Raw genomic sequence first — 26402 nt, 5'->3', positions numbered from 1 at the left:
TAAATATATGGTTATACTGCATAACTTCCTGCCATTCTGTTTTCATGTGGTTCTGCCTTTTAGGGGCTGACCGCATAGTTACATGACCATATTTCTTCCAAATGTTATTTTGTTGTGGTGCCCAATAGGGGTTGTATTGAGTGTTACAGTCTAATGCCAAAAGTTTATTTCTGATAAAGATTTTAATTGGGTTTACATAATGATTGTATATGTTTTATTAATCTCTCCTTATTGCAATTATGACCATGATTCAGACCAACATAACATTCTTATCACACTATGACTGTTTGAACACTCTTGATATGTCCTTATTATACTATGACTGTTTGAAAACTTTTGATATGTTTAAGTGAGCCTTCTGGTTTATTTCTCTCATTACTCCTCCGTGCTGTCTTGTGTCTTTTTTTGGGAACTGTGTTAGCCAGCCAGAAGATAGGATGCTAAATGGCAACATTTTCATTTTTTGCTGCAGGTAGAGGAAGAAGATAAATGGAAGTGCTTTAGTTATATGCAGGGTCACTGGAATTATGTGGCAGGAAAGGACCAAATTATGAGGCAGGGTTAACCAATTTATGTGGCAAGAAATGTCCAATTATGGATTTACAACACCAATAGCTCTAACTCTTGCAAATGCGAGACCTATTTATTGCAAATGCTTGCTTAAGTTTCCGGAACTAGGAAGTTAAACAAATTCCCTATTTATGAGTCTTTTTCTCGGTACAACTATATTTATTTTCCGTCTGTCTGAAATAGACTGCAATAAAATGACCTGGAACGGGTCAAAGACAAACCCTGGTAAAACTGTTAGTAGACTGATGTCATGAATCTGCAAATTATGTCTTTTGACGTGATCGTGGGTTTGTGGTTCTATTGGAGTTTATGGCGTTAAATGGTGTATTTCAGTGGATCAGTGGATTTGGGTGTCTACCATCATGGTACAGTGTAGTCATGCTAAAGGAAAACTGGTTTAGGGATGGATAAAAGCTGGTTAATATATTTATTTAATTGTTTATATAATGCTTCTTGTCACAACAGTTGACTGCTTACAAGAAGTATACCAACGTAAAAACTAGAATAAAAGCACAAATGTACAGAAAAATAGATATTACAAGGCATCAGATCTGTGAATGTTCCAATTTTGTGTAACGGATGCTGCGTAGGTACCTCCACAATGGAAAAGGTTAAGAGAGAGGTGAAGGAATTTGGAAAAGATGGAATAAAGACTGACTCTGGGGTAACTCACTGGCATGAAGCAGGAGTGGGAGAAACAGACTATTAGGGATTGGGGCAAATAGGAACATGAAGTGATAACTGGCTGGTTGAAGAGAAAGAAAGTAGGGCCACTAAGAGCCACGGAACAGTTTAAATATGCAAAACAATAGCATAGTTTAATTGATCCAGTTCAGAGAACAATATCGACAACTGTAATAAAAATACAAAATGTTTTTTAAATTGCTCTAGTATACCATTAAGTAATATAATTCTAAGGAATAAAATGTGCCCATCTCCTAGTTTAATTTGTCTAATTCAAAACAATATTGATAACTATAATAAAATGAAAATGTTCTTTTTAAATTGCTCTAGTATACCAATTAGGTAATATAATTCTAAATAATAAAATGTGCCTATCTCCTGATTTGCCCCAGTGCGCTTTCGGCACACTGTGCCTCCTCCAATCCCAGTTCTAGCCTGCTTGATGTTGTCCCCCTGGTAGACAGCCACAATCCGACAGAGAACACGTTTTATTTGAATCACGAGCACATGCCCAACATAATGACAACATGGATGTCCTCATCTTTCATACTCCCCTGAATTGTAAGAATACATTCTGTATTTGAAGATATTGTTAATCATTTGAATTCTGCTTTCAGTGCTAATTTATTGAAGTCTAATTACCTCATTGTTGCCCTTTGACCCGTGTGCTGTCAGATTCCATTCTGCACATCCAGCCATAGTGGTCTTCCCTGTCTTTTCAGGATCTTCTGTAAGTATCTCTGATGCCGTGTCCCTTTGCACCTGCACAGACCTCGTGGTCACCATGCAGTCATACTCTCTCAATTCCAAGGGTATCCTCTGCTTAAATCTGCTGCTAATGGGTTGCACGGTCCCTGATTCCTTTGAGGCAGTTTCTTTAACTGTTTCACCCCAGTGTTCTTGATTGGCCATGGTGGCCTCAACTGTAACACTCATCTCTTCCTCTGCTGCCAGTGATTCTGCAGCCAGTGATGAAAGATTCAATTTTTCACAAGTATAAGCAGTGGTCTCAAGGGTTTCTTTCTCTTCTTCTTTCTCCGAGGAGCAGGTTTCTGTCGAGATACTTTTTGTAGTTTCAGCCTCTACTCCTTCTCTCAGTGATTCTCTTTCAACACATAGAGCCCCTACATTTTTCAGAGTTTCAATCTGTGCTCTTTTCGCTGGTGAGTTATTTTCTTCACATCTTGCTTTCTCCATCCAATCCATTTTAGCTTCGTCCTCTTCTACTATGCCTACTGCTTTGTGTCCTGTGCTCTTGATCTGCACAGTCTCCTGCTCACCACTTTTTCCTTGCAATGTGTTTCCTTCCTCAGATTGATTTTGAATCATCTCCAAAGAGTCCGCCTTCTCTTCTTCAGTGGGAGGTCGCCTTTCCCGGTGTCTAATTCCAAGTGTCTCAACATGTCCCACTTTCCATTCATATATCAGTGGATCTGTTTCCCCACATCCAGTTCTAATGGTTTCCATAGCTTTCCCATTCTCTCCTTCTGCTGGAAGAGCTCTTTCCTCACATCCATGTTCAGTCATATCTTCAGGATTCCTATTCTCTCCTGCTGATGGTTTGTCTTTTTCTTTATACTGAGTTTGTACTTTCTCCATAGCTTCAGTGTTGCTTTCTGCTGGGTGACCACTATCTTTGCATTCAGCTCCCATTGCCTCCATTGGTTCTCCATTCTCATCTTCTACTAAAGGCTTTACTTCATTGCATCCAGTTTTAAGTGTCTCCATTGGTTCCCACTTTTCTCCTTCTACTTGTGGCTCTCTGTCCTCACAAACAACTTGAACTAACTTTAGATGATACATATGCTCTCCTTCACCAGGATGCTCCCTTTGCTTGTATCCAGTTCCTCCTTTCTCTATAAATTCCTCTCCTTCTGCTGGTAGGGCACTTGCCTTGCATCCAGTTCTTCTTGTTTCCCCCGGTTCTGCATGCTCATCTTTTCCTTGCTGCTCTGTTTCCTCGCATCCAGCTCTCATAGTTTTGAGTGATTCCGGCTTCCCTTCTTCTGCTCGCTGGTCTCTTCCATGATCTCCTGCTGCGTTGGCTTCTTTAGCTGAGGCTGACTCCAGTTTCTGTTGTTGAGATTCAGACCTCTCGCTCAGCATTGTCCACTCAGCATGTACCACACGAAGCTAGGACATAAGCGAAAGAAAGAAGGGTGGCATTACCACTTGTTTCTGAAATAAAACAAAATAATTTGACGTATCATGCAGTAAAATGGGCAATAGTTTTTTTTTGTGGATAATGGTCTCTCGTCATAGCTTTTGTTCCTCGTCATGCATGCAGAATATAGTCTGCGTGTGGGTGTCTGTCACTGTCCTTGATCTAGCAGTGAAAACCTCAGTTTAAGAGTCTTCATCCTCCTGAGGTCAAGGCTGAATTGGTCAGTCGCTACCTTACAATTAACTGCTGATGGTATGCACAAATGCATGACTTTAGAACACCAAATATTTCTGGAATCTTGGCCACTTTGTGACTATGCTAATCCCTAATTCAGATTCTTTCTATGCTGCACACGGAGTCAGCTGGAATTCAGATTGTGATGCATGGACTAGTGCATGAGGGTGAAGTTTTCGCCACACAAATCCTTATTTCATTGTTGCGGTTGCTCTCCTGATTGTTACATAATTTAACTTTTGTTTAACAGTGTTAAAGATGTATGTATGTTTTATTTCATTTCTGAAATTCTATATTTTAATGCAAATGTATGTTTATGTTCATTTAGTGACTGTCTTTTAATATTTGTTTAGTTTGGATTTGCTTCTTGTTTGTAGTCAGGATCCGTAGAAGCCTGAAATGAGGTCAGATCAATGAAATGTCATACCCAGTTTAGTGATGTTAATAACTGTGGCAGTGAGAGATACAACACAGAGACAACTGAGTTGCAAAAGAAAAATTGGAAAATGTGTCGCCCTTAAAGAAAACCCCGCATGCCAATACTTAACATAGTACATTTTCACTTTTTCCTTTACCTGCAATCGTTTTGACCGTAGTTGACTCTGACGTCTAAAGTGTTTCTGAATCTACACTGCATCTCCTGCATATCACATTCTGAGGGAAATAATGGGCCAGGCAAAATACTTCTACTCATTGTCTTTAAACTAGAAGAAATTGGTCAAATCGTGTAAGAACTGTAAGATTCCTTCACATAGTAACTGTTTTCTGAAAATAATATAGTTATTTCCCAAATACACACAGTTCCATGCATCTGATGTAATTACATATTTATTCAAAACGGTTCCCAGGGACCTAAACTGCAATGGCTGCCTGACTGCAAGAGGTTAAAATAGCTTATCTTAAGAAAGGCTATTGTTCATACCCTTGCACAAACAGTCTGGAGGTATTTTCCATATGAGTGTCACATGACTGTAACACTAATCTGAAGCTTTAGTTCTGTATCACAGATGCCTAACTATAACATCAAATAACCAGGCTGGTTACATCCGTTGTCGTTGTCGATCACCAGAGGACAACAGTTGCCAAGTGGGATCTGAGAAACTGCAAGGGCATCCAGAACTGAGCAAAAGACAACAATCATCGAGGCCTGCGACCCGTGCAAAATTACAGCTCGAGGCTCACTGAGGTTCAATAGACTACACAGTGCAGAGTTTGCATGCTATATTTTCTTGCTGTGAAACTGATTTCTCTACACTGCCCTCTGAAATGTACATTTGAAAATATGAAAAAAGCATCCACATATGTATCAGATCTTACTGGTGGAAAACCCTACTGCTCCTCTTGCGCCCCTTTCTGCCGGGGACCCTGTGATAGGTCAACAGCTGGAACATTTGGAATACCTCATAAAGGTGTTTAAGCCACAGTTTGCGTGTGGGTGCTAAACGTCCTGCAACCGAGGATCAGAGTCTATGGTCTCTTTTTCTGCCGCTGCTCTCTGGCTTGCGTGTGCACTTTGTCTTACTCACTTGCACTCAATGTCCCAGTTTGTTAGCCGCTATTGCATTGAACTAATTGGCAACTATTGCTGGTCAAGAGAATCAGTTATCATTGGGAGGTGATAAAGTAGTGTTTACTTTATTTGCTACCTACCAAATTCAATTGACGTTTAAGGCTTTTTCTATAAATGTCACTAGACAACTTCATAAACCTCAGCTCAGTTGTATTCGTGGTCTTCCTGGATCACACTAGTCAGGCTTTTGAAATATAAAGTCCACTCAGAATTCAACATGAGTGCATTCCCGTGTAGTCTAACCCGCAAACATCGATCGATTATTGTAAAAATAACGCTGAGAAGAATTACACTTGTATAATGGGTAAAAATGAGTCACCTGCGTATTTCTAAAGGTAGCCCTACTTCTGTACTGGGGAAACGTATACATATTATATTATCCTCTTCTCACCATACAGGATATCTAGAACCATATTAAAGGCAGAGTAACTAAGTCAAAATTTAGGAAAAGTATCAATGCAATATATTTTATCACACAGTCATTTTTCAAAAAGCTCTTTTAACAACCCATTAGGTTTGCATTAGGAATATACCATGGATACAACCACACTTTCACACGTTTCATTACAGGGCTGAAAGATCAACAGGGTGGGGGCGGAGTGATTGTTTTAGTAATGTTACCCTCACAATGTCATGTCTAATATCATCACCCATTGAGGTTGTAGGAAAGTGCCTGTTTTGACATGGTCACCCCCACTTTTTGTCTGGTTTCTGGTGCAATTTCAACTGAATGTGCACTGGTACCTGCTAAACAGGTCCCCAGTGCCAAATCTGTTTCCCTAAAACTGCACAGTCGTTTAACCCATTAGCAAACCATTAATTGCTTCTGTAAGTTCCTAGTAAATGGTGTCCCTGGTACCTAGGGCAAGGGGTACTAAAGGAATGCCCCTGAGGGCTGAAACACAGATTGTGCCACCCTCAGGGACACTCACAATAAGTGCACACAGTGCTGCCTTTACAGGATGAGTGTCTTGGTGCAAACTTAAAATTAAAACACAACATGGCACAGCCTGTGTGCCCTGCACACTGTATGCAATATATGTAAGTCAACCCTCTGGCAGGCCTTCCAGCCCGTAAGGCAGGGTGCATTATATTACATGTTAGGGCATACCTGCATGAGATGATATGCCCCTGCTATGCCTCTGTTCATTCTCAGAAATAGTAAGTGAACAGTGGAGCCATTTTAACTACATGTGCTGGGCACTGGTCATTACGAGTTCCCTAGCTAAATGATGGCTTCTCTCACAATAGTCATGTTTGGTATCAAACATCTCGTATTAATAAACCCTCACTGAATCCAGTGATGGATTTATTAATACATGCACTCAGATGACACCTTAAAGGTGCCCCCTTGTAAACCTACCAACTCCTAGAGTGGGCACTGACTGGTCAGAACCAGTGCAGCCACTATAGACAGAGTTCTGCCCCCCTTAGGTAAGAGCCAATGCTCTTGAGGTCTCAGAACAAAGGCCTGCTCTGGGCAGAGGTGTGACCTCCTCTCCCAGGCAGGATGGACATTCCAGGGTGAGGAGCCTCAAAGGCCTTGCCACCTTTGGTAGATTTGGATATTCTAAAAAAGAGGATACAAGAGATTGGAATCTCCGGGACTGCTTTTGATTGGATCTCCTCTTTTATTATTGGAAGATCCTTTCAGGTATTAGAGAGATCCTGTTTATCTAAACGCATTATGAGAGGCTGCGGGGTACCTCAGGGTTCCTCCCTGAGTCCGCTGCTATTTAATATCTACATGCTGCCACTTGCAGAGATTGTTCAAACGTTTGGTCTAAAACTTGTATACTACGCAGACGATACACAACTCATTGTCTCCTTCTCTACCAAGCAACCGGATCTTGGGACAGCACTTGGACCTTGCTTACAAGCAGTTGCTGCCTGGATGACGGAGAGTAAATTGAAGCTGAATGACGGAAAAACGGAGGTGATGTTTTTTGGGACCTCAAAAAATTTATCACCAGCCTCAACAATAAAAGAAGGGGTGGGCACTCTCCCGCCGCCTAAAGATCTTGTAAGAAGTTTGGGGGTTTGGCTGGATCCCCTTCTATCAATGTCCCAACATGCCAACAGAATAGCTGGAACCTCCTTTGCTCTTCTCAGGACTCTTCGGAAGGTACTGGCAATTTTGCCTTTTGCCGCAAAAAGATTGATCATTCAGGCCCTGATAGAGTCTCGGATTGACTATGGTAATGCCTTATTTGTAGGGTCACCGAAATATGTTATAGATAGACTTCAGAGGGTACAAAACACAGCAGCATGAATGCTCTTAAAAATCCCAAAACATCAGTCTATACATAATGGAATTTCCTCATTACACTGGCTCCCTGTTGCCAAGAGAATTCAATTAAAGACCCTATGTTATATGTATAGAGCATTACATAACCTTGGTCCTGAGATGCTTAGACCTTTAGCCACTTTTTATGCACCAAGTAGACAACTTAGATCCTCCTCTACCATCCTAGCGAATGTTTCTTTAGTGAGGAAAGCAAGATGGGGAGGAAGATCCTTGTCCCATCAAAGAGCGAAACTCTGGAACAGTCTGCCTATTAATATTCGAGCAAGCTCTCAGGAAATTACATTCCGAAAAACCCTGAAAACATGGTTATTCAGAGCCTGAACTTAAGTGGTGTTGTGTGTTTCTGCGATTGTGCCTGCAATATAAGCGCTACAAGGCCTTTGAGCAGTTTAAGCGCTATACAAGCAATCATAACATAACATAACCTTTGAAATGCAACACAGGCCTCTCCAAATGGTGGAAGAGGCTGACCCCCAGTTCCTGACCCTACTTTTGGTGGCAGGACTTTGCGGAAAATTAGGTAAATTAAGAGGAGTGCCCACTCCATGCCAGTCCCACCCCTAGGGTAGACAAGCTGAAGTGGACACTACATTTGAAATTCCTGTATCTTGTGTGGAAGAAATTAGGCCAATAGGGTAACAGCTATGCCCACCTCCAAAGGCCCACTGACTGCCACCTGGCACTCCCTGTAACGGCCCTAAATTCAGTATTTATGTGGAACCCCTGAACCCTAGAATCAGATTCCTGACAACCTAAGAAGAGGCGGACACCAGAGAAGTCGGCCAGTACAGAAGACTGAAGACACCAAAAGATCTGGCCTCAGCCCTACCAGGCCTGTCTGCAGCCTTCAATGAACCTGTTCCCAGAAGACAACTGTCCTGCAGCCCAGAGACCTCCAAAGCCTTGGGAGGACTACCTGCCTTCAATAAAGAACAAGAACTCCATTGGACAGCGGACCTGTCCAAAAGAAACATCTCCAAGGACGAAAGAAGTCTGCCTGAGGAATCGCGACACCAATGCATAGAACCACCACAGCCTGAGTCCAAGTTTGCCCACCAGTTCAGTGAAGGCTCCCCAGTGCTACTGACCTAGAGTCCATTGTGGGCTGACCCCTGCCAGACTCCACTGCAATGCCTGAAGCCTAAATCTGAGGGCTCCCCATGACCTCAACCTGCCTGATACACTGTTTCCAATGCCTAAAGACACCCCTGCATTGGGAAGCTAGAGTGTTGGTGTCCCTACAACCATTAGAATCTTAACTTACCTCGGCAGCTGCGAGTTGACCTCTCCCATCCTTCAGGCCAGAACCTGCAGCCCATTTCTGAAAGTGATCTCCTGATTTGACTAACATTGGGAGTCCGACGCTGTGTTGGCACTCTGCAACCGGCCGCCCCTGTGCCGCTGAGGGTGCACGTTTGGTGCTGCCTTGTGGCCCCGCTTGTCCTTGTTTCAACCCCTGGAGATCCCTCTCCAACCCCGCTCTACTCACCTGTAAGCAGCACTGCAGCAGATACCCCCGTCTCCATTGGATAGGATTGGGCGACGATGCTGTATTGGCACACTGCATCCAGACGCTACGCTGCAGCTAAGGGTGCTGCTTGTCCACCTCTCCCAGTGCTTGCCTGAACCCGTGGAAACCAACCTCTGACACTCCCTGTACTTATCTGGGAGCAGCACGTCTTCAGTCCTTCCAAGCCTCCGTTGACTAACATTGGGCACTGACTCCGACGTCAAGTTTGACACCCAGCCTCCCCTGTGCCTCTATGGGTGCACTCTTGGTACCAACTGGAACCTTGCCCGGTGCTAGCCTGAAACTCTGAAGACTGTGGTTGTAAGTTGTGTACTTAGTTGAGAAACTACATTCTTTTTTTACTTTACATAGGTTTACATTGAAGATTCAGAAAATTGCACTGTTGATTTTTGAAACAGCAAATTATTTTGAATTTAAAAACTGCTTACCTTGTAACAATGTTCTTGGGTTCAAAGCATAAATAACAGCAACTGTTATATTTCTAAATTGGTCTTGGATTTATTCTTTGAGTGTGTGTCTCATTTATTGCCTATGTGAGTACAACACATGCTTAACACGACTCCTTGATAAGCCTAGCTGCTCGTCCACACCACCACAAAAAGGGCACTAGACCTATCTATTTCTGCCTCTGAAAGCCTTTGGAGATCCACAGGCCTCTCTGCACAGTGTACTTCATTTTAATATAATATATAGAGAGCCAGCTTCCTACAGAGGAGATATATTACACCTATTTCTGCACACATTAAATTCTGCCTCCCTCAGGTAATTTGTCAACATTTTGGGATTCTCAATTAATTGTGGGTCTCCCTAATCAGGACAATGTTATGTTTTTAATTTACGTATTCAATATGGTGATTAGAAGGATACTACCTACATTCCTTCTGCATCACGAAAATTACCCTATGGTGGTGCTGATCTTTCATACACATCAATTATCCGCCTCGTCAGTTACAGGTATACTGCAGAAATCCAGTATAACATATCATTACTAAATCATGTAAAGTTGCTTACTTAAGAAATCACAGTTCCCAAATGACCATGCATCTTCAGTCTAACCATTTGCAAATACATTGGAGGTTTCCACTTCACTGCCTGAGTATCAACAAATACGGTGGTATTCAAGAGGAAACCTCTTGCCATTGCTGTCAGCATTTTATTAAGGACTATAGTAAATATCCTATGTGTATTATTATGCTATCCCCCAATCGACCAGTCATACTAAACAGAAATATACAGTGTAGGCTCAAATAGCCTGTAATACTATTATTTATTTTATTCAGTATGTGTACAGCCAGGATAAGACCAACGTGGCAACAGTGTGTTTTACATAGTTATTTGGAACGAGACACATGATTGATGTAAACCACATAGATGTGTTACTCAACAATGAAGATGGGGTAAATTCAATTGATTTCTAGCATAATTCTAGGAGTTCATAGACAGTAAGGCATATCATTACTTGGTTAGTGTTCCACATTATTTCGAGCATAAAGACAGGTGTCTTTGAAATAGTAAGGTTTTCAGTAACACTGTTGTGAAAGTAAGGCCTCTATACATGAGGGCAAAACCCATCCTTTATCTGTAGCAGATTACAGTTTTCAGTACTTGCACATACAGATGGAAAGGACTCCTAATTAATTTTTTCTGCTTTTAGGAACACCCCGTGCCAATCACAGATATCTTGATGACAAATAAATCATTTTCTGCATACAATTCTCACCTGTTGTATACTGGTTACTGCTGCTGCTGAATCAGGTTCCCCATCGGCCAGTTCTTTTGCTCCCTGTGCTGGTGCATGCTCTTCTTTGTGACAAGGCAGACTGCTCTTTTCAGTCATCACCCATTCATTTGGTCTCTCTGCCTGTGGACTCTTTTCCTCAAGAGCAACCTTGTAGGTCTTCAGCTCTTTCTCCTTTCCAGTGATATGTTCTGGTGCATTTATTTTCCTTAAATGAATCAAGGTTGTCACTGCTTCTCCACCTATAGCCTGCAGTGGTGGTTCATAAACCTCAAACCTAGAGAAGGTGCAATTCTTAATCACTTCCTCCTCTATTCCTTGCTCAGATAGATCCTGACCATTGTACCCTGTTTTTGTTATCTTTACATCTGTTTCCTCTCCTTCTTCTGGGAGGCAATATTCTTGAATGTCACAGAAAGGTACACTGTCACTAACTTTCTTAGTTTTCTGAGAAGATAAATCATGTTCACAACACTTTGTCCTGCTGATATCCTCTGTGCCCTCCTTCTCTCCCATTACCCACTGCCCAGGTAGAACCAGACAGTTACATTTAGCTCTGGTACTCTCCTCAGTCACGTCCTCTTTTTTCTCAGTACCCTGTGTTAGCAGACACTGGTTCTTCAAGTTAGTGCAAGACTCATTTGTGTTTACCTCATTACACTTCAGTTCCTGCATTTGTGTGATCATCGACTCCCTATTCCCAAGCATACAAGGGATTGGAGTCCATTCTTTCACTGTTCTCTGCACTTCAACACATGAACCCCCACACCCTTGCACTAGTGAATCTTCACTTGCCTCTTCCTCAAATTGGTGTGCTAATGAATTTGATACTTCACCCCCAACGCAAGTGTTCCTCTCAGTCACCTCCTCTGTTGTGAATCCCTGCACTGCCAGAACATGTCCCTTCATTTTAGACTCACTATTATTAATCACTGCCTGCAATAGAAGGCCCTGTTCCTCACATCCAGGTTTCCATGACTCATATGTTGAGCCATCCTCTGCTTTAAATCCTAAACAATTCCACAAGTCAGACACTTGGCTCATCACCACCTCTGGTACCTTGTTCTTACTGTTCTTTCTTAACTTTGCTTGATCATAACCCTCACCTCTATTTCCAATGGTCTTCTCCTTTTCCTCTGTTTCCTGCTCTGGTGGATAACATCTTTCCCAGCTTGGCCTGGCAGCCTCCTTTACCAACTCGTCCCCTCTCTCCATTAGTTGTAGTGGTAAATAATTACATTCTCTGGACCTCTGATTTCCCACTGGAGTTTGCTCGGTGAAACCCCTTTCCCCCGACATCTGTCTGGTGGTTTGTTCGGACAGAGGATCCTTTTCTATGATTAATGCTTGTAGTTGTTGATATGATTCTCCAAAGTCAGACCTACCGAGATCTCCAGTGACCCCTGAATCTCCCCTCTGTGCTGACAGATCCTTTTCCTCATAACCAGAGTTGGAGGCATCATTATTCACCTCCTCTTGGCTTTCTTCTCTCTGCTTCATATACCTTTGCTGTTTAGATTTTGCTCTGGAGCTTTCACCAATTGCCTCCTTATTGCCAGGTTTGCTCAAAATCTGTTTCTCACAATATTCCCCAGTGGTCTCATTAGCGACATCCTCAGTCACTATATTTGTTTTCTCTATTGATAGATTATGTTTCTCACAATCATCACCCATAGTCTCTGAAACCAGTTTCTTTTCTCCCTCCATTCCATGCAGTGATAAACTATTCTGTAGATCTTGGCAAGGTCTGACGAGATCCTTCACTAGCTCCACTGTTCTCTTCATTCCTTGTACTGGTAGCCTGTTTAGCTCACAATTATTATAAAGGGTCTCTGTGATATGCCCTTCCATTTCCTGTGCTTGCATATTCTGCCCTGCAATAGTCATCCTAGAAGTATCCTTGAATGGCTCTTCCATTACTTGCGTTGGTGATTTCTTCTCTTCTAAAGCGATGTCATTTTCTCCCTCTGCTTCCTGTGCTGATGAAGTCTCTTCTGTGCTGTCAATCACAGATGTTTTGTCAGTCATTTCCTCTTCATTCTCTGCTTTCTGTGCTGATGCATCCTCTTCTTCTGAGTCAGGAGAGGATGTTTCCTCAATTGCTACTCGCTCTCTGTCAGTGTTCTGCAGTATTGGACTGTTTGTGTTGTGGTCATTACCCAAAGTAACCTTGGTCACTTCTTCCTCTAATTCCTCTCTAAGTATCTGTGAACTCGATTCACTGCAGTCAGTCCCAATGGTCACCTCATTGACATCCTCTTTTGTGTCCTTAGCTCTCTCTGCCAGTTGAAACCCCTTTTTACAGTGAGTCCCAGGGGTCCTGCCTGTCACCTCTTCCTCATCTTCCTCTATTCTGTGTACCAGTAAAGCTTGATCCTTACTGTCAGTCCCAGGGGTCATCTTAGTCACTTCCTCCTTTACATCCATTTCTTGTGCAGGACAAGCCTCTTCCTCAGATTCACTAGCTATATTCCCAAATATGAATTCATCCTCTGTGACCTCTCCTGCAAGAAGATCTTCTTTCTCACATTTAGCTTCAGAGTGATCTCTGTTTAGCACACTATTGATGGGCCACTCAAGTTCCTGATCAAGAATTATATTCTCTGGTTCCTGTACTTCTGTGATCGCTGTCTCTGCAGGAGAGAGCTATAAACAAAGAACAAGACACACACAAAGGCAATTAAATTGAGCTAATTTTGTAACTGACTGTTAACAAATAACACTCCTCATACACACAACTGGTGCGATGGTTCTATCTAACACTGATGCACATACTGTCCATCCTATTGAGAACAATGGTTTGGAAAATAGTTTATGTGACAACCACAACCACAAAAATCACTAGCTTGTATTTCTATTAACTCTTACATTTGCCAAGTAGACAATTCACACTGGCCTCTTCACATTCATTACTTTCATTGCTTCTTTTTCTCCAGAAGAATAGTAGTTTTGACTACTGAAAATCATCTCAAACCCTATTTGGGATAGGCACTCATCATTTTTTGGGCAAAATATTAAATTTTCATATCAATCTTCCCTGGTGAACATTCCTAGATTCCAACTGAAATCAATAGGGGAGTGCAAAATCTCAAGTTATATTTACACCAGCCCTCCTACTTTGAAAATGTGAAACAGTGACAGGGGAGGCTAGGATGGATGAGAAGTTCATAAATATACCCCACAGCTCTATCCTGGTTGTGCCCATTTATAAAAAAGGCTCCAGCATGAAGCTAATCACATGAATGTGGCTTATTTGTATGTCTCTTTATAACATCTTTCCCATTAGACTAACTCTGCAGAGGAATCAAAATGGTTAACGGTATCTTATACCTCAGCATTGTGGTGGCATGACATCAGACCTACGATTAGAAAGATGCTCTGTCTCAAGCACTATTGTGTCTCTTAAGTCTTAGAGTGTTGTATGACTAGCTACATCTGAGCCTAAATTTCACCCATAATCTTCAACTATGACCACCATTTCAACATTTTCAAGTAGGTTTTTAACTATTACTCTATCTTCTTCTGTGTTATACTGTATGTCATCTGCGAGAGAGCTATGATTAAGTGCATATCTATATAACATTGTTCAAAGTCCTGAAACATTTTACTGTGTGTAAATAAACACTAACAAAACAAATCTGACAGGACGCAAATGGCGTTGCCAATGCTTACTCTGTTTGCCAGAACTCCAAGCAAGTGACCGATTGAGATAAGCTAGAGTAAGACCTTTGTTAACAGTGCTTTCTGTTTCAGTGTCTGAACATTGTGTATTATTTAACTTCAACTGCTGGTTGCCAAAGCTCTCTAAATTTGTCTTGTTTTCTATAGTTTGTAGTGCAGCATTTGTGTGTCTTTCTAGTACTAAATGCAAAGGAGTGAATCCTTCATCCTATTCTCCTTCTCAGGGTGTACTGAAGTATAATTGTGAACTACAAACTGCTTCTCAAAGCTACTACAAACAAAGCTTTGGACAGCAGGCTTGACATTCATGCATATGCAGTTCTCAACACGTGCCCATTTTCTTGCTGGGTTGAGCAACTTCATCAGGTTTCTTCTTTAAGTACTAAGGGTTGAAGGACAAGTAATTTTTACTTTTTAATCAACTTTTTATCTGTTTTAGTCTTTTCTCTCACTTCAAATTGAGCAGAGTGCATATGCATCCCAGGTTCAAGCCATTTGTCTCAGGTGAGCCACGTTCTGTTTGAGATGTATGTCAAAATAGCTGTAGCAAACATATTGTCTGACAGAAATATTATGTTCTAAACATTGCTTAGAAAAATATTGTCTCTCTGAATGTAGACTTTGTAGTGTTAACTCCAGTTGGGCACCACTTCTTTAAACAATATTTAGGAGACAATGCTTCTTCGAGACAATATTTTAGTTACATTACTCAGGTATCACACTTCTCTTTTTATACTTTACGGAGGGACAACCTTCTAAAGCATGCCTGTGTTCTCTGTGAACAAGGCAAACGAACTGTTGAAGAACCATTTGGAATCCATGCAAACTAAGAGCAACCTCATATGTCAGGACGCCTTGGCCTTCACTTTGAAGAAGAAATGTCAATAGATAAGGATGAGGGCTCAGAACGTGCCTTGATATCAAATACATCTTTGCGCAGTAGGAGAGCATGGAACCCCTAGTTTACTAATATGCACCTTCTGGTGTGGCAGCACCGGTCTCAGGACTGCTTCCACTGACTGACGTGTAAGTAACTCCTATTTTTCACTCCCAAGCAAATGGTGATTAAAATGCTTTTGGGTCTTTCTCCATGGAAATCTGCCTTTTTTGCATGGTAATCCTGCATTTCTTATCTTTAGCTGGACCCTATATTCTTGCTGGCTTTATATCTCTGTGCACTTTACCCCGACTATTGAGTTTTAAAGGGTCCTTTAAAATTCTTTGAAATGGCATACTCCTAATTGGTATATTTAACTTGCCTAGAAGTCCCTAGTATATTGTAGAAAATGCACACAGGACCTCGAAGTTAAATGCCACTAGTGGGCTGTAGCACCTACTGTCCCATCCAATGTAGTGTCATTGCAAACATTGTGTCAGGCCTATCATTGTAGCTTGCCTGCAACAAAGCAAAACATGCTCTGTGACCGGTCAAAATAAACCCTTTTGACAGGCAAAAACATTCCTTTTACATATTAATAAGTTACCCCTATTTAGGCCAAATAGCCCACATATTTAAAAGTATGACAGGTTAAAATGTAATGTTATCATGTCCTGACAGTGACTAGCATCCAAAATCTATTTCCATTGTAGGAAGCCTAGAGCCTAGAGAAACTCTGGGAAACAATATAAAAAACGAATACTGTGTCTTTGGAAAAGGGGCAACTAAAAAAAAAAAAAAAAAGCTATTTTAGTTATTAAAAATCAAATTCAATGGTGAAGTCAGACTTTTACTAAGTATTTAGAAAAATAAGCTTTAGAAAGTTACATTTTCCTGGCTGAAGCTCCTGGAGCATTAATTCTCCAGATTCTCCCAGTCAGTGGTTCACTTTTTAACAGGTATGGAAAAAGGTGTGGCATTACTCCTAGGAGCTACAAATTAGACCACTGTGATTGGCAGGTTGACCTGAAAGGCCATGGGTGACTCCTTTGAGGCTGGGTCCGTGTGCATCCTTTTTGATAGTGCAGTGTCAAATCCTGCTTGAGTATCAAATCCTCCTTGACAGGTCTGCTGAGGTCACATGTAACACTTTGGACATACTTGAAAGGGAAAAGAACAGGATACTAAGACATTTTTTGTGGATCCACTATCTGGTTACTGAAGGACTCTACTTTTGTCCTACCATACTTCTGTCTCTAGGTTTATTGTGGGTACAGTGCAGTGGCTGCCTCAACCTGGGATGTGGGCTGTGGGGGGGGGGGCAAAAGGATTACTATAGTACACCCCCCCACACACACACACACATTTCCAGCCCTCAGCTGCCAGGTTTAGTGTGGCTGCAGACTTTCACTATCTTAAAATGCACAAAGTGGGTAGGGTTAGCCACAGGAACTTTCACTGCATTTGTTAGGGATTGTCCGGTAGTCATTCCCGCCCACTAGCTAGTGCTGGGCATAAATGTGGTACCTCCTGGCAGCCATGTCAGAACACATCCTGGACCTGCAGAAGAACTGAAAAGCACTGGACCAGCTGTCTTTGACCTGAGAGGAGCCCTGATAGACAAGACCTGCTCTCTCTTGTCACCCAGGACAAAGAAGTGGACTCAAAGGGTCATATGGCGGGCCTCCTATTCAAGCTACTGGGATATAACAAGCTACAAGAGGCCTTTTCCTGGAGATACCTAGCTGACTAGTGACAACTAGAACTGGATTGTAGCCTGCAGTGGGCCTCTGCTTAACACCCTGTGAGTCTCTAAGTGTCTCCTATGAGGTCTTGTGGGACTTTAGAGTTATACTCCTGTGATAGATTAAGACGTAATGTACTAAGTCAGAAGGTAAAATCTTTGACCAAGACTAACCTGGCTGGTTTATTCAACATGCGGTCAATAGCGGTCAGTCTCAAACTGCGCTTAGGTTCTGATCTACCGTGACCATTGACTATTATTGGTGCTTTGTACTTTTTGGAGCTTTCTAGTTAGAATTTTTAAAAGAATAATATTGCTGGTTCCACTTATTGAAATGTTGTCATTTTGATGGCATTCTGTTTAATACATTTTACTTTATTTTTCTAATTCAGTTTGGGGTGTTTTATTGTTTTGCATTTTGACTTCATTATTCTTTTGGTACTGCATATACTTTACACTTGCCCTAATTTAAGCCTGTGTGCTCTGTGCCATAGCTACCGGGGGTTGACTTAAGGTTAAGTTAGTGACTTTGAGGGTGTATCCTGACAAGGGCTGTGATTATTCCTTGAGGTGGATAGTCACCCACCCCAGATAATAGTCGAATTTCTTATAATACCCATCAATAGCTGAAGTTTACCTTCAAGAGAATGAAGAGCTCAACCATCATTTGGGCAAGATCTTTTTTCTATCTGTTGAGGTACATTCAGGAAGGAAGAACTGGAAAGAAAGACATGAGTGGAGAATAACCAAAAAAACAAGAAAGGAAGAAAAAGGAAGTATAAAGATAACCATGCAGCACTCCCCTCCCAATTACCAATTGCCATTCATTTGTATCTTCTTTCTGTGATCCACAGTAGGTGCTTCTGTCCCAGACTGAAACATGACTGTGACTGCCTGTGCAGTGAGGATGCTTCTCCCAAGGGACTTCGCTGGGAGTTTCTCCCCTCTGAGCACTTCTGCAGGGTGAGTTTGTGTGTCCTTTCTTCTGAAGTGATGCCTGGGAACCGGAACAGCATATCAATATAACTGCCAATTTTCATGTAACCTCCACCCATCCCTCCATAATAGGGCACAACTGGCACCATTTAAGGCAAAGTGAAACTAAAGCATCGCAAGAAATTTCCGTTAGGTGGAAAACATGCTTCCCAACTAGCGAGCCACTGCTTGTCCATAGACAGTACTTTGCCTCTAGATTTTTACTCTCCTCACAGTGCAAGCAATGGCTGAAGGTACATCAGACAACATGTCTTCTTAGTTAATATGTTAATATGCTCTGTCAGAGTAGCCAGGGTGCCTTCCAGAGGAATAGTAACAAAAATGAACAGGCAAAGCTTGTGGCTAAGGTCATGATTTACAGGATGACAGCATGTTTCCTGAACAGAATGAACATGTGTTATTGTCTATTTGGCTTAGCAAGGTGGTTGGGGTAGTGCCCAGGTTAAAGTACCTCAGATCAAAAAACTTGGCCGCCATTGATGGAGCAATCCCTGCAGCACAATGTAATGTCTTGTAGGATAGGACTATGTATACAGTGGTGCTCAGCCACCAACCACTGTCTCACTACCACCAGCTGTCCAGCCAACATTTCTTTGTATAATCACAACTTTACTGAGCATGTGTGCAGGGACTGTGCGACATCTGAAGTCTTTCAGAAATTAATGAAAAGAGGTGTGAGCCACTGTCTCCAGCAGTTCAGGCCAAGACTCAACATTCATGTATGCCCCTTCTCTGCTGGACTTCTACTGGGGTGTATGGAAAAAGAATCCATGTTCAGTACTCAGCATTACCTATTTGGGGCCAGGCTTAAGTATAAGAAATGCTGGAGTGCCATCATTAGATGTGATTGTAAGCCTTCCTATGTGCATTACTGCATATTACTTTGCAGACTCACCTGCTCAGGATTGTGTACCTTTGTTTCATCTGCTATGTCCTCTTCTTGTAGTTGTTGGCCATTTCCGTTCCTGTCATCCCTATTCCACGACATGGCTGAACGTTGCCTAGATGCGCTCCTCACATATTCCCTTAGGGTGACCAGACCATCCATCATTTTCTCAGCTTCTTCCCAAACCGTCAAAGCCTGTGAATACATATTTTGGTGAGCTTGTGGAAAAGAGATCAAATAACATGTAATTTAGCTCTGGATCTTTTCCGATATCCTGAAATGAGCAGAACAACCTCTGTCCAAGTTACTGACTGACTGCTGTGGTAACTCTGTGAAGTTTACCTTAATTCACTACATGTAATATGAGCCAATCATTTACAATCCTCACCCCCTCAAACAAGGGAAAGAGCAATCATAAAAAGTCTGCATCTGAGATATTTTGAAGATGCAAGGATGTAAATACATCAGGAGTACAAAAACAGTAGGAGAAAATGTGAAGATATGCCAGTAGGAGTGTTTCTCTAGAGCAAGTGTCCATGAGATAAGGGGAAGAGCAGGCATGGTATAAAGTGTAACAATTTCTTTTGAACTAGGAACACGCTAAATATATGGATTCACCCTCCAGTGGGAGCGGAGGAGGCAAAATTAAAGAAATAATTCATATGTCTTGAGAACAATCAGGCAGCCATAAGCGAGCAGACATAAAGTGAATATATATACAGGACTGTACTAGTTGAGTGGCAGGGAGCCGGGACATTTCACAATCCATATCTGATATTGTGGCTATGTATTTTTAAAATCCTAGTCTTAATCTCTGGGTTACCTATTCCTTTTCACAACATACAAAGTTAGTGGATTGGCTATGTTCTACTTTTCTTCAGCATTCCAAATATGTCTCTTTCCTCTCTCCTACCCTCCTTCCTCCCTCAATGATTTATTTCCCTTCTGACTGGCTAAAGCATTTAATTTGAGCCAGTGGTTGCTAATGGGCTCCACCAGAACTTATTAGAGGGGACCAATACAAAAATTCCCATTTTATCCCAAAACGGTATAGATTTGCTGATATGTAGAACAGTGCATAACTTTGTGGCTGAATTACAAGCTACCCCTTACTAGTTAAAAACAATAGTGACAGACATGGAACATTAACCATTAAGGATACATAGGAAACTGTATATTGGGGCTGAGCTAGTTTTGCAGTTGATTGTATTAGGTACCATGAAGTCAGTCACACCCAAAGTCACAACTAAAGTACCACTTCTGTCACAATGTAGGGAGGTCCCTATGAATTAATCACCCGCTTCTATGATGGAAGTGAGAGACAGCGTCCAAAAAAGATTTGAGCACCAGCACTTATTTTATTATTTATTTATATATTTGTTTATTGTATTTGTTTATTTTACAAACTGGGCACTCTCTGGCTGCCTGCCTCTGTAACATCCCTGATCACAGCTCCTTTCACAACTGTAGATGAGGACAATCCAAACCTGTACAAATTTGGATTGCCCACGTCATGATATCTGCAACAGGAACTTACATAAATAGTGAATAAAAATCAGGAGATTATCATACGAATGTGAAGATTCTCATTACATTTTAATTTTTTTACTATTGCAGATCGAGGGGCGAAGAATACCTTTGTCTGATATCCTGTTGAATGCTTTTTACGCTGCTTGTTGTTATGATATTTTATGATTGTGTTTAATTTGCCTCCTCATGCAGGTTCATTTTCTCAACCCTTTGCTTTGCAAATGTCATAGTTTGCTGCAGTAATGTGTGCATATGTGATGGCTAAACCATTTCAAGTGTTTTGGATATAGCAACATCTGATGGATGGGGAGGATTGCTAATTCAGTACCAATATTTTATTATTGTATTTCTGTTTAGCTGCATTATTTTCTGTATTTCATTTAATTCTTTATGCCATCTATAGATCTGTAATGTCTAATCAGGAATTACTTCCAGTATCAATGGGCTCCCAGAGTAACCAGGGGAATGCTAGTGTCTCAGTGGCTAGATGGACCGTATTCCACCAAAACACGGAATAAAAAATATCATGATACCAGAATATCGTATCTTAAATCTTGCCAACTCAAAAATATCATGGGAGAGAATATAGACAGTAAGAATATTGTTTCTTTAGTATAAATTATAGTTTTTTAAAAAAATTACGTAATTTTTCCTTCAACACAGCTGTATTGAATATTGTTTTTAATTAATGTAATATATATTAGTTTTTATGCTCTTATTCAGAATTTGTGTCATGAAAATAATTGTTTTTGCATTGTAATTTTTAGTGTGTATTTTTTTTTTAAAGTAATTAATTTAGTAGTAGATTGTAGGGTTTGTAGGACATAAGGGTGAGAAGTTCTTTAAAAGGAGACCATTTTTGGTATTTTTAAATACTTCTATTTTAAGTAGAAGAATAACTGTTAATTATGTAAATTATTTAATTGATTAATTGTTATTTTAATTATTTAGTATAGTTTGTCATTTGTAGTTTGTAAATTTAAATATAATTATTAATTTTTAATTTAGTAGCAGCTTGTTGGGTTTATTGGTGATTAGCGTGTGAGGTTATTTTAATGATAATTATTATTTTTAGTCTTAATTAACTTTTATGTTAAATAATTGTTATTTTAATTATTTCTTAGTAACTGTTAATTCATTGAGCAGTTTATTTCAATATAGCATTTTGAAAAGTTTTATATTTATTTGTTTAAATGTTTCATTTAATAATTATTTTAATTTTATTGTTTTATTTATAATTTTTAGTTATTTGATTGTTGGTGTGTTTTTAGATAGTAGGGATAGGGTAGTCATTTTTCATATATCTTTTAAATCAATCTTGTAACATGAATTTTGTTGTTTCCATTACAATTAATCATTTATCATTTAATCATTTATAATTAATATATTTTATATTTTACATTTCCTAGATATTTTTATAGTGTTGTTAATTGTTTTTTAGTTTAGGAATTGGAATAGTATATCTAACCCCTACAAAGTACACTTTCCTTGTTTTTTTAAATATATTTTTTATTGAAAGAGTTCTAGAAAAATAAATAATTAGAGTATTAAATTTATAAAACATCTTAGTCATTACTCATTAAAGCTTCATAAGTCAGAATTTTGCATATAATATCATCTAAAAAAAAAATCTGTCTCCGTAAAATTAAGATATCACATAACATCGCAAGTTATCATTGCACATTATTCGTCAAAATTAATTTATTCCCCCTCGATGAGAGACGATCCATTACAACATGTGATTACCTTATCCGAGATCCACCCAAAGCTTCATATATTTACTATAGGATCCAGAGCTTAAAGCGTATTTCCTTTCACGCTCCTTAATTTTGCCTACCTTAGACCACCATTGTTAAAATGATGGAACTACTTCAGTGCGCCAGCTCTGCAAAATTAATGACCTAGCTATTAGAGGTATGATATAGAGACGTTTTGCTTGTAAGTAGCTAGTTTTGATTTCAGATGAGACTCAAAGTGCTGCTATTCGAGCATCCAACGGCTGTCCTGTTCCCAGCATACCAGTGCAACACCTGACGATTCTGTCCCCTTGTGGCCTTAGATTTTTCAGGAATTTGAGGATAGACTTTATGCATGAAAATTGGGGTTCTATATAAAAGCCATTTAGTATAGAACTGCATGTACCGAAGGTTCACACCCTTCAGTAAAGAGGTATTATATTTGTTGATCTTAGTCCACTTAGCAGCTGTGAGCTGGATACATTCTTTGGCCTGCCATTTGTCCCCAGTTTTTAGATATAATAGTTTGACCTTTTGCTGTCTAAAAGGAGCAACCCAACAACTATTAGACCTACGAGTTCGAGACTCCAGCAGATCTTCCACTAAGTCTAAACTCAAAATTACCATTTTTGGGTCAATTTCTTTTGAAAAATGTTGAATTTGGATATAAGACCTTTCTAAGACATCTTTAAAGTGCCTAATATTAACCTCAACTTCACTCCAAACGATCCAAGATTCATCTTGAATAAAGTCCATCACTGTGCGGAAGCCATTGCTTTCCCATTTGGAAAGAATGTTTTTCTTAAGAAGTATAGTATAGTAAGTATATCTGCCAGTTGGGTAACACCATTAATGAATGGCATATGGTAATGCTTAAATAATTGACTCTTATGCTTTCACAGCCACTGCAAAGTCTTATATCTCACTTAGGGGTTTTCGTGACCCTGAGGGAATAAAAAATCTGATATATTCTTGGAAAATTAAATCAAGAAAAAAATCGTAACTTAAATTTACATTTACATTCAGGTAGTTACGGAATCTAAATGTAATATGTGCAAAATAGTATTCCAATAAATCAGGGAGGTCAAGGCCCCCTTCCCTTATAGGGCGATATAATGTATCCAGAGACAATCTAGGAATTATATTGGCCCATAAACGGCAGAAAACATTTCCTCGAGCTCCTTAAATTATTAGAGTATTACTTCATCTGCAGGTCCAGAGGGAGGGCGGCAAACAGAAAGTTTCATAGGGGAAGAATAGACATACGAATCAGGTCAGTGCGGCCTGATATCGACTATGGCAAATTGGTCTATTTAGAAAACAGTATTTTAATTTTAGCAATGAGGGGGGTATAATTTAGCATATATAAATCGTTAATAATACCAGATACAAACACTACAAGGTGGCACTTAGGATTAGCGTTAACTAGAAAGTAAAGCTCAGGAAGTAGAGTATCGGCTGCAAAGCTGTATAGCAAAATCTCTGTTTTGGACTTATTAATTTTACAACCCCCAAGCTCTTGATATTATGGAAGAACCCCAAAACCTTTTCTTGGGTTTCAATGTCAGGTTTTAGGAACAAAGCAATGTAATCCGCATAGAGTTTAATAGTCAGCATCCCACTTTTGGGAGGTACCACTTCTGTATTAGTGTGAACAGCTATTGCTAATGGTTCAGTGAACAAGGCAAAAGGTAGTGGAGACAGGGGAAAACCCTGCTGCATGCCCCTGCCCACTTCACACATGCCAACCTTAGTAGAGTTTACAAATATTTGTACCATTGTGCCCTTATACAGGTGCATTACAATCTGTATAAAACTAGAAAGAAAGCCAAATTCCCTAAGAATGATAAAAAGACTTCTACAGCAGACCAAATCAAGATCGTTTTCGGCGCCTAAAAACATTATCTGAGCTGGTATTTTATTCTGTGTAAAATAGCCTAAAGCTTCAATGAAGAAGTTGGTGTTAGTGAATAATTGCCTATTTGGCAATAAACCACACTGGTCAGCATGTATGACAGAACCCAAAAGTTTGTAGTCCACATTTTACAGGCTAAATAGGTCTGTAGGAATTGATGTTACCCTTATCCTTGCCTTTCTTTAAGAAGCTTACAACTACAGGTGTGCGAAAGAAAATTGGAATATCTCCCCCTTTTAGAATATGATTTGCTAATTTTAGTAATTTAGGGTTTACTACTGGCACAAATTTCTTAAAATATTTGGTTGGTAGGCCATCTTACCTGGGAGCTTTACCGCTAGCCAATGATTTCACAGCCAGCACTACTTCCTCTAACATAAATTTGCCCATCAAAGCCTGAGCTTGATTTGTTGGTAGCTTGGGGATGGGAAGTTTACTTAAAAAAGAGCTTAATTAAGCAGCATCTACCAGCTGTTGCTTATTGCATACTTCTGTATAGTGTTTAAGGAAAGCTTTATGAATGTTTACTGGATCCGTTATAGGGAGATGTGTGCACTGCTCAATAAGCAAAGTGATTTTATTTTGCGAAGCCCGCTCCCATACCTGCTGTGCAAGAAACCTACCACACATCTCACTTTCTTTGTATACCTGCTGAAGATAAGCAGAGTTGGTGACATAGCCTTGTGTCAATTAATATTAACGCATGCAACTTGTTGCAGGTTAAGCGCCCCCTTATTAGCAGGAGTTCTACAGTGCGAAACATTAATACTCGCAATATTCAATGCTGTCTCCAACTCTGCCCTCTGAGTCACCCGGTTTCTTTACTGTATAATTTCTGTAGAAGTAATATGACTACGAATAGTTGCTTTAAAGGCCTCCCAGATATTCCCAACCTGGGCCGAGTTTCTACTAACTTTAAAGTAATGTGTGATTTTGGTGTCTATGCCTCTAAGTCATTCTTCCAAATTTTCTCTCCTAAAGGACCACCTGCCTCCTACCCTTTCAACCTTAATACCCGCTACCTCATTTTAACCAGAGCGTGATCGGACAATCCATTCTAGAGATGGGTGTAATTTTTTAATTGCAAATTACGTGAACTAAGAAGAAAATCCAGTCTGGGCACAGAGTTATATTTAGCTGAGTAGCATGAGATCTTTCAGGCATCTGGATATGCATTGCGCAAAAGATCTATGAGATTGAGGGCACTGGCAAACTGAGTCGAACAGCTGGTCATATGTGGCTTATTCTGCCTACGTAAACCTGTTGATGAATCCAACACTGGGTTTTGGAGAAAATTAAAATCTCCCCCCAAGATCAACAAACCTGGTACATTAAGCAATGTGTGGTACAGTTCAGTCAAGGTCTTTGAGTCACCTGAAATTGGTGCATATAGAGTGGCTATTGTAAGCCTTGTTTTGTTTAAGAGCCCACTCACTAGCAGCCATCTACCTTCTGTGTCAACCTGGGAGAACATAACCTCGAAAGGAAAATATCTGCCAACATAAAGAGCCACCTTTCTGCATGCAGCAGAACCCAGCCCAGTCTGTAAACATTCTATATGAATCATGATTCTTGTCCCTGAAGTGCATCTCTTGAAGAAGCATGACATCTGGAGAGTGTCCCTTGATCCAAGCTTTTATGGCCTTAACTTTGTTTTTAATATTGAGTCCGATTACATTAAATGAAACTATCCTTATGTAATCCTTGTGTATCCCCATTCTAGATATTACTAACTAATGTCTACAATATTAGTAGCCTAAGTCAAATATCATAAGAGCTGGCTTTACTTCTAGCTGCATGGGCAATCTAAAGTGCATAAAATACCTAAAGTGATTACAGTGCCTAAGGTGCCTTGAGTGCCTTATCATTTTAAAGTGCCTGAAGTGCTTAAAGTGACTGAGGTAACTAGTTTTGTGATCATGATCATCAATCAGCATTGCATCAATTACAGTTGCCCCATATTCTGACAGTGAATAGTTTATCTCCCTTTTGGTCCTGTTCACTGTATAATATTCCTGGACCGAGTGATACCGGGGCCACAGATGACTCCCTTCTGTGTGTTTGCATGCTTATGAGGCACATTTTTAACCAATTTCATTGTTAATTTCCAATCTATGTTCATTATTGAGGAACTCCCTCTTGTTTTTGTTTACACTGGAGTGGGAAAAATAAATTACACCTCTTCAAGAACCATCACTTTCTCTGCTGTTGCTAAGAGGGGAACGGGAATAGTAAATA

General features: G+C 40.3%; 1 protein-coding gene across 1 annotated transcript in view; it reads right to left on the bottom strand.

Moving 5' to 3' along the window:
* The window catches only part of LOC138287193 (centromere protein F-like), a 94495-nt gene that overhangs the window by 27167 nt on the left and 40926 nt on the right, over nucleotides 1-26402 (bottom strand). The window contains exons 6-8 of the mRNA XM_069227554.1: nucleotides 18993-19178; nucleotides 10782-13445; nucleotides 1897-3387 (exon numbers count right to left, since the gene is read on the bottom strand). Coding sequence (XP_069083655.1) covers nucleotides 1897-3387; nucleotides 10782-13445; nucleotides 18993-19178 — 4341 coding nt within the window. The remainder of the gene's footprint in view (nucleotides 1-1896; nucleotides 3388-10781; nucleotides 13446-18992; nucleotides 19179-26402) is intronic.

This window comes from Pleurodeles waltl, chromosome 4_1, assembly GCF_031143425.1.
Source record: "Pleurodeles waltl isolate 20211129_DDA chromosome 4_1, aPleWal1.hap1.20221129, whole genome shotgun sequence".
Taxonomy (NCBI): Eukaryota; Metazoa; Chordata; class Amphibia; order Caudata; family Salamandridae; genus Pleurodeles; species Pleurodeles waltl.
This window is presented reverse-complemented; position numbering and strand designations above follow the sequence as displayed.